The sequence below is a fragment of the Carcharodon carcharias genome, chromosome 15 (assembly GCF_017639515.1).
Source record: "Carcharodon carcharias isolate sCarCar2 chromosome 15, sCarCar2.pri, whole genome shotgun sequence".
NCBI classification, from domain to species: Eukaryota; Metazoa; Chordata; class Chondrichthyes; order Lamniformes; family Lamnidae; genus Carcharodon; species Carcharodon carcharias.
The window spans coordinates 70,301,769-70,311,273 of NC_054481.1; the positions used below are offsets into that span (position 1 = coordinate 70,301,769).

Here is a 9,505-nt window from a genome sequence, read left to right on the forward strand (position 1 = left end):
TAGCTATCTGATTTTAATTTCCATTGACTCTCATGCATTTTCATACACTCCTGCACCATACACTCCTTTCAATCCAACAGTTACTCCCCTTACAATCTCCCCAGCTCTGCCACTTTCATTGCATTTGCACCAAGTATCTCTTCACAATCTCAACACCAAGCAAAGTAACTGTTGATAACTGCAACATTCAATAACTGAGGATTTCAGTTTGAAAGCATACCACACAAATTTATTTAAACTTTAAAACTTAAAACTTTAATCTTTACATGTTTTACATGGTACTGTGTTGTATGTACTTGGATGAGGTGCCAGATGTCAATGTATGAATAATCATACTGCATGGCAATCACCTTGTTAAAGACAATTAGTTAAACAGGTGATGGGCATTTATTATCCCATCTAAATAGAATAAAAAGCTGGAACACTGTGTGGAAGCTACTTGGAAGTCAGTAGCTCTAGGGAGTTGTCTTGAAAATAAACCATCTTGAACCAAAAGACCAGCCTGGATTAATTCTTCCACCACAACCTCATGAGCAACACCAGAGGCCCATGGATTATGTCCAAAGGTTGTCAGAAACATTGTTGAAAAAGAAAACCTCTCCTAATCCTGGCTCTTCCTGTGTCTCTCAGAAAGGTGACCGTGTTTAACTATATGGCTGAAAACCTAAAACTAAAAGGATCACAAGTTCTCTTCTTCAGAAGACTCACATTGGACTCGAAACATTAAGCCAGTTTCTCTCGCCACAGACGCTGCCAGACCTGCTGAGTTTTTCCAGCCCTTTTTGTTCTTATTTCAGGTCTCCAGCATCCACAGTATTTTGCTTTTATTTAAGGATAAGTCAATCATTTTTCTGGCATTGCTACTGGAATCAAAAAGCCCAATAAAATAAATCAGTTTTGTAACAGCTTTGAATATCTTTCATCAGGTTGGTGTGACAGGAAAATAAAAATATTGTGCATTGCTAGATTGACAGATAGAAACAGATAACAAAAGGTGATCCAGGGATTAAAAAGGAGCTGGGATCTAGTAATAATTGAAATAGAAACAAAATTACAGCAAAACAAAAAAAAGAGCAAATGAAACCCCATCAGATGCATGTGCCGTAGAAAAGATAATTTCAGTGTACCACATACAATCAATTTGCAGCTTGCTTTAAAAATGAAAGAGTAGGGAATTAATATGGTTTATTCAGCAGGTTATACTGATTATTGATAAGCAACTGCATTGAATTGAACCTTATTTTATCATTGATCGTTCTCATCTGCAGAGATAAGAATGTAGCTTATTCAATTACATACAATCACTCCTGTGCTGTACATAGAATAAGGATGGCTGGCAACGGTTTCCAAAATATAATTCAGACATATCAGGTGAGGTTAAAAACTTGCAACATTTCAAAAGTGTGTAAAATGTAATCAGGATTAAATGATAACCTTTTGGCTCAGATACATTAAACACACTTTATTTTCTCAATTGCATTATTCAACAATGCTGGAGAATTTTGGATCACTCACAGGCTAGCTTCTTTTGACAAAAGAACAGCTTTTAGTGGTTTGGGGCAAGATGTTAGCCTCACAAGAGAATGACAACTGTCACTTTTAGACCCCGATGACCTCTTGTTATGGGTGATTGAGCCCAAAAGCTCATTCAAAAGAAGGATATTGACAAACAGAGGCTGGGTTGATGATCTGGCAAACATGGTGCAGATGATGAGCTCAATGATTTTCCTGCCTCGTTATTCAAAATGTCATATAAACTAAAGCTGGATCCTGCTAGCCAATCACTCATTAAGCAGGGTCTTAAGATAAGTGCATGGGGAAGGAGAGCTGTGAGGATAGAGCAGATGGCTGCAAATATAAAGTTTTGCGGCAACACATCATGAAGCCAGGAGGATCATTAGGGAGATTAAGTGGGATCAATGGTTGCATTCCTCTGCAAAGGCATGCAATTATAAAAATCCATTTTAAACTGATCCTTGCCCCCCACCATTGCCTGAAGTCAGTCGATAGCCATTGCCAAAAGGATTTCTCTGGCCTCGTGCCAATGACTAAGAAGCGCTGTGGTCAGCAACAACCCCATGACACATTTTTGGGTCAAAAGAGAACATTATACAGAATTGACAAATAACTCAATAAGCTATAGCGAAGAATTGTTGGTCTGCAGATTGCGATATTGACCCACACGAGAGGAATCCTAGCGAGACTGAAAACTACTAAGGAATCTTGCTGACATCAGTGGCTCTTAAGGTGGTTCTAGATGCTTCCACAAGATATTGGATAAATGTTTGAGGTCCTCAATATAATTTGAAAAGCAGCAGACTGAACTTTGCTCCTGCACATCTAGGACAGATCATACAGGATCACATTGTCACAGGGAGCCTAATGTTTAAAAACTGTAACACAAGGACTTATCTTGAGGTTCTGGCAACTTCCCTAGCCCCGATGATTCGATCAGGGAGCCCACTGGCCTCCTTCTGCAGGTTGCTCCACCTCAGCTCACTGGGCTGCCAGTCTTACATTGTGAATTGTAGGTTAGAGGAGACCTCCTTTGAACCCCATAAAGGAAAAAAGGAAAGGCTGGAGTTGTAAAGAAAATGTACGCACCATAGGACGATTCAGCACACGAAGGGGTCATTCAGCCCACTATGTCGGTGCTCTCTGAAGAACAATCCAATCAGCCTGACTCACCTGCTCTTTCCCCATAACCCTGCACATTTCTCATTTGCTGTGATGCAATACAGGCAATAGAAAAATTATTGATGAGAAAATAAATAAAACAAATCTTTGTGATGACAATCCACATGCAAGTTAGGCAGCCACTAAAAACTGGTTCAGGTTCGCTGACCAATTTAACTAAGGCTCCACATTTAAGTCAATCAACAGCATTATGGAAATGCGGACACGAGCTAAGTCACAGCCACCTATGGATCGTCAAAACACAGCTACAGCATTCCCAGTCATGCAGAATATCGTCTGCCTGCATCGCATTATACCTGAAGAAATTAGAAACAGTGAAAACAATATGGATACCTACCGTTAGGATATGGTGACACTTGTCAAGAACATCAATATTCACTAAACATTCTATTGCTACTCCACTGCTCTCATGTGAACTGCCCTGCAAGAAGCTGTTTGTGGCAGTTGTGTACTTGTAGGTATATCTGAAACCTTTCTGGTAATTCAGTTGATTGGTACCTAAATGGAATAATAAAATGTTAATTTTACAGTGATAGACTAAATGTTGAATAACAGAATAATAGATGAAACATAAGCAATGCATTTACACTTGCTTGATTTTTTTTTTGATCGAGGACTATGACTAATAAAATATTTTTGAATAACCAAGCCCTCTTGCACTTATCTTCACAAAGAGTCTCAGGAAAATGCATGCCAGAAATGACTGCTGCCAATATTAGTGGATGAAGACACACATCAAGTATTTTACAGAATACAGACTATTGGCCAAACCTGGGTTGGTTTATTTGCTGCAGTGTTTTGTAGGCAGAACACAAAACAACGTTAGATTATAATCGTGCTGACAGAATGCAAGTGAAAATGAGAAATTGATAGCAACGAAGTGAGCTGTAAGGTGACAGCCAAATTTTTTTGAAAGCCACAATCCTCACGTTCAAAGCTACATTGAGTATGATCAGAGTGGGCAATGAGAAAGGACAGATGAGGCTGATTCCAGTGTGATTTCTTGATGTGTGTCCTCTGAGCTGGACTATTTGTTAGGGCTATTCTATTTCAGAGAAAACCTTCTATAAATCTATAGGATTCTAAGTAATTTAAATTTTATTAAATTTTACATTTGCTCTCTATCCCAAACAAAAACTGTTTGTCCAGTACTGGAGTTACTTCTGGCATTTCTAGTGAACCAAAAATAGATTGCTGGGCCTCCTGTTTTACTGGAAATTTATTGCATTCTGTTTAGATTGTTTAACACTCCCAGTATTTTAGTTGATGTGTGTGTGCACTAACATTGTCAGCAGTGATTTCTGGCATGATTTTTCTTGAGGCTTTTTTTTTTAAGTGCAAGATTTTTTTCTCAGTCATAGTCCTAAATCAGAACATTGTGGAAGGGCTTAAAAACGGCACAAGTATGATAAGAGATGTTAGTCCATAAATTTCAGGTCAAGCAATCTAACATTATACATAACATCATTGGGCCTGAGAGGAAAGGGCAGTACAGACTGAAGTGGTGATGATGAATGATAATTGAGGATAAGTACAAGCAGACGCCTATTTACACTAAGGAATCCCTTTGGAAAGCAGTATGTCTTGCTGCTCTGAATTCAATCTGTTTGCACCGGCAGCGCTGAATTCTAACAACAGTAAAATTATTGTGCCCAGGCGGTTATACAGTGACTAATTTTTTGGCCGAGAAGCTTCCATTCTGTAATGCAGAAACCACACTGCTGGTCTGTACGGGTGGACAGAGCTGAGCCTGTCACATGGTTGGAGGGGGGCGGGGGGAATAAAACTGGCGTTATCCAGCAGTTTTTAACATTTGTCAGTAGTGGCGTTACACTTCCAATGATTTGCAGGGTAACTGCTCCGAATCCCAGTGACCATCAGCACAGTCGACCCGCAGCACTGGACATTATATTACAGGGATGAATGAGTGTCTAAATATCACCCATCCCTCAACAATGATTAAAGTTGCTCCACAGACGGGTCGCCAGTTAGTTTCGACAGGATTGCCCGATTCATGCACAGATTAATATAATTGGTGCTTACCCGTGCAAACGGCCACACACAGATTACCTGGCCGAGGTTTCGCCAAGTTTCCTGGAAAGGAAAAGACAGACAGACAGACATAAATCAACTTAATGAAGCCCGTGGAAACTGGCGTGTTTTAAGAGTCGAGGAATCTACTAAGACTGAGTAATAGACTGTGCAATAAGGTTTAAACTCGACCCATCATTTTAGAGTATACTTCAACTATTTGAGCCGGTGAGTGCGAATGACAGAAGAGCTCGGTGCAAATGTTCCACCCCTTAAAGTTTTGGGAATGGGGCTGTCTGTGGTTTGAAGAGGGGCCGAGAGGCCACGCAGCCAGGGCCGAGAGAAGCCAGCCTTCCTTTTCCTCTAAACAACCACTCGGTACGACTAATGCAACCCGCCCCATGCCCAAATGAGTTAGCCCGCCTCCTCCTGCTGAGTGAGACAGTGCCAACTTGCTTTGGGTATCAGAGGAACAACGCAACACTTCATCCCCGACAATATCATTCCCAGCCTAACAGCTTGGTGATTTAGATCGGATGCAGAATCGAATTGGAGAGGGTGTTGCTGGAGTTCCCAGAGCCCGGGCTGGATATTAACTCCCAATTATTTCACTGGTGGGAAAATTCATTATAATTTTTTAAAAATTCATTTTCAAATGCTGTTCCTATCCTGGACCACGCCAGTGTCTGCGCCGCTATTACAAACAATTAAACACAAAAACACAACTGTTGCAGCGAATCAGTAATTCAAATTAACTAAATCGCTGCGCGCACACACACTTTGGTCAGATTTTACAACGAAGTTTCTACAAGTCAAGCAAACACAAGCACTGCGGGATTCTCTTCATTTATTCAGTAATCTCATTAGATTGTTTTTGTTAAATCTGCTCGCACTGAACTGCAGTCCATCCAGCAATTAAATAAATGCTGGACTGGAGAGAACATCGACTAATAAAGATTCGGTATATTCACAGGGTAGGCATATTCTTCCCCCTCCACCCCCAGCGACATCAATCTCCAGCGACGCACATGTAAACTTACTTGCAAAGGAGCTGACAGCCGCCCAGAGACAGAGAACCGCCTGCAGCCTCATAATTGTCACAAGATCAATCTCCTGGGAGAGCCCAATGTTGAGCAGAACAGCACCAGTTCCCGGGCAGCAGGAAGCTGCTTTCTGAGGCTGTGAAAGGAGCTCTTCACCGCGGCCAGACCGGGATATTTGACTCCTTCGCCCAGGCGGGGTTGTGGGGGAGCCGCTGAAAACTTTCGGCCAATCCTGGGCGCTCTGTAGGTTGGTTAATATTCTGATTGGTTAAGAAAAGTTAACATCCAGCAGGAAAATACCCAGTCGGGCAATATCACACAAAAAAACATCAAATTATCTTTTTAAAAAAAGCACAGGAAACCTCAATGATAAGAACACAAACAGCAGAGTTCCTTTAAAACTAATGACATAAATTGATCTATACTTAAACTGAAAGGTTCATTCTGACTTACTGTTGCAGTATGTTAAATTCCCCTTTTTGCTAAAGTATTTTTTTAAACATAGGGCCTGTCTTCTTTCATGGCAGTTCTCGGTATAAGTATCACACCAGCTTCCTGTAGACTGAATCTGTGTCAAGAATGTTAGATTATCTCTAGTGTAGTGTTTTTTTTCCTTAAAGGACCAGGAAAAGACCATTCAGCTCATCAAGCTTCTCCTGCCACACAGTGAGATCATGGCTGCTCTGTAATCTAACTCCAACACCTTTCCCCATATCCCTTAACAAAATCTATCAATCTCAGCATCAACTGCTGTTTGAGGAAGAGATTTCCAAACTGCATCACCCTGTAGGTGTAGAAATGTTTTCTAATTTCACTCCTGAAAGATCTGGTTCTAATTCTTAATCTATACTTAGATTTTTCAACCAGTGGAAAGAGTTTCTCTACTTGTTCACCTATGTTAAAAACTTCAACCAAATCACCCCTTAACCTTATAAATTCCAGGGAATACCACTCCAGTTTCTGTAATCTCCTCATAATTTAACCCTTGGAGTCTGATAAATCTACACTGCACTCCCTCAGAAGCCAATATATCATTCCCAATGTGGGTGCCCAGAACTGCTCCCAGTAACTCCAAGGTGTGGTCTACCCAAGGCTTTGTATAGCTGAAACATAGCTTTTTAAATATTTGTTCATGGGATGCTGGTGTCATTGGCTAAGCCAACATTTGTTGCCCATCCCTAATTGCCCTTGAGAAGGTGGTGGTGAGCTGCCTTCTTGAACCTCTGCAGTCCATGTGATGTAGGTACACCCGCAATGCTGTAAGGAAGGGAGTTCCAGGATTTTGACCCAGCGACAGTGAGGTTCCAAGTCAGGATGGTATGTGGCTCGGAGGGGAACTTCTACCCCCTTATATTCTAGTCATCTAGATGTTAAAAAACAGCAAGTCCCTCCTTTCTCTTCCCTGTTATAAACTGGTCCCTGTTTCTCTCTTTGTCACTCAATTCATGTATCTACTATTGTAGCGTTGAATGTTTTTGTACACCTACTAGACAGCAGACTATTCAAAACATGAAATTCCTTTGGGAAGAGTCTTAACTAAACCTGTCCAGTGTGAACAGGGTGGAAAACCTTTAAGCATGTAGTGTTCCGTTGCACAACACATCTGGAATCATATATTGAGCTTGGAGGGGGTGGAGTGCAGATTCACCAGAATGATACAGGGGCTAAAAGGATTAAATTGTGAAGACATGTTTCCTAGACTAAGGTTATGTTCCCTTGAGTATAGAAAGTGATCTAATGGAGGTGTTTAAGGTTATTTAAGGAGTTAATAGAGAGAACCTATTTCCCCTGCTGGAGGAGTTCAGAATAAGGGGCCCAAAATCCCCATCCTGCCACTTAACTGCTTGTGATTGAGCTTTCCATTGCTCCTGGCCAGTGCCATTTGACTGCCCAAACTTGCCTGCTTGCCGACTTCAGCCCATTTTCTCACCCATTTTGAGTGGACAGCTGACCGACAATATACAGACAAGGCTTTGGGAGTTAAAATACCCTAGGCCTGAAATCTGGGCCTGTGAGTGCATGTCAGAATCATGCCAGCCTTCACTGGGAATTAAAATCAACTTCCCAACATTTTCCCTTTTTCTTCTATCTTACATTCCCAAAGGTTTTCCCTCCATTTTGTAACAACTCCTCTTGAATATTTTTCTCTCACTAGTAATTATGATCATGTACATTTCTATTTATCCTAATCTGGATAAAAGCAATAATCTGGAATTCGCTACCAGAGAAGGTGGTGGAAGCAGGTACGATAGTGGTGTTTAAGAGGCAGCTTGACAAATACATGAATAGGATGGGAATAGAGGGATATGGACCCTGGAAGTGCAAAATGTTTTAGTTTGACAGGCAATATGATCGGCGCAGGCTTGGAGGGCCGAAGGACCTGTGCCTTACTTTTCTTTGAAAAGAAAAAATGAAACCTTACTGAAGATGGCGTAGTCTTTCTCAAGAATGTTTTAACGAACAGACTTGTGAAATGAATAAAGGGCACAATTTAAGTTGAAACTTTAGACCTTAGATACACATCTCTAGAGCACCATTGAATCTTCAGACTGGTACAGATACAGATTAGGATAAATAGAAATATACACCAGCAGGCTAAAATAATATCAAAATACTGCAGACCCTGGAAATCTGAAATAATGGCTGAAAATGCTGGAAATACTCAGCAGGTTAAGTAGCGCCTTAAGAGAGAGAAGCAGAGTTAAAAGTTTCAGGTCGATGACCTTTCATCAGAAAAGTTCTAAAATCAATTGACCCAATGATATGCCTGTGCCCCATTAGCCAGTTTATTAGAAGCACCTGTTCAACTCTTTCCACCAACAAAATTCAAACTAAACATCATTCTCTTTTTAAGCAGCATTGGGTAACATTGCCCTTACCATTTGAAGGACAAATGCAGATGAAGATTAGAGTCCCAGGTAAAAATTAATAGGATCAGATAAAAGAGAAAAATATAGATAAACAATATTAAAAATCACTGACAAAATTAATTTCAGAAATGGAGCACTCCAGAAGAGAAAGGGACAGGGCCAGGGACAGGGGAGAGGAGAATCCGAGCTACTGGGAGATGGACCAATTAGCTGCCACAGCACCATCCACTGGCTGGAGGCCTGAATTGTTACAGCCCAACATTGCCAGAGATCGTGGCTGGATTTTCCATAGAGTGGTTGAGGGAGGCAGGGGGAGGGAGGTGGGGGGGGCGTGGCGGGGGGGTGGGAGGCAGGGGGGGAGGAAGGGGGTGTGGCAGGGAAGGCAGGGGGTGTGGTGGGGGGAGGCAGGGGGTGTGGCAGGGGGGAGGCAGGGGGTGTGGTGGTGGAGGAGCGGGGCAGAGGGTGTGGTGGTGGTGGAGCGGGGCAGGGGGTGTAGTCCCTGAAGGTATAGCCTCTCCTGCTGTCCATCAAGAGTCGCCATGGAAAGTGCTGTGAGAGACTTACAGGCTTTGCAACACATGACGCCGTTCTTCATGTGGGGTGGGAACCTGCCGCCGGGCGTGGCGCGAAAACTAGACACACAGCAGTGAAGCAAGAGCCAATGTCCGTTGTTAGAAACATGAAAAGACCGAGTAGGAACATTTCAGCAACAACTCCAAGATTAAGTTGCTATAAATGTGGAGGTGACCACAGACTGGATACTTGTAAATTCAAGGAGGCTGAATGCCCCATTACTGCCATAAGAAAGGTAAGGAAGTGTGGCAAGGCAGGGCAAAGCCAAAACCACCCATAAAGGAGCAAACC

At 42.0% G+C, this 9,505-nt stretch overlaps 1 protein-coding gene across 1 annotated transcript in view; it reads right to left on the minus strand.

Moving 5' to 3' along the window:
* LOC121287955 overlaps positions 1–5,911 on the minus strand; it is a 387,185-nt gene extending 381,274 nt beyond the window's left edge. Inside the window, exons 1-3 of the mRNA XM_041206118.1 lie at positions 5,769–5,911; positions 4,741–4,791; positions 3,035–3,195 (exon numbers count right to left, since the gene is read on the minus strand). Of these exons, the coding sequence (XP_041062052.1) occupies positions 3,035–3,195; positions 4,741–4,791; positions 5,769–5,820 (264 nt within the window). The 5' untranslated portion in view covers positions 5,821–5,911. The remainder of the gene's footprint in view (positions 1–3,034; positions 3,196–4,740; positions 4,792–5,768) is intronic.
* Between the last annotated feature and the right edge of the window lie 3,594 nt (positions 5,912–9,505).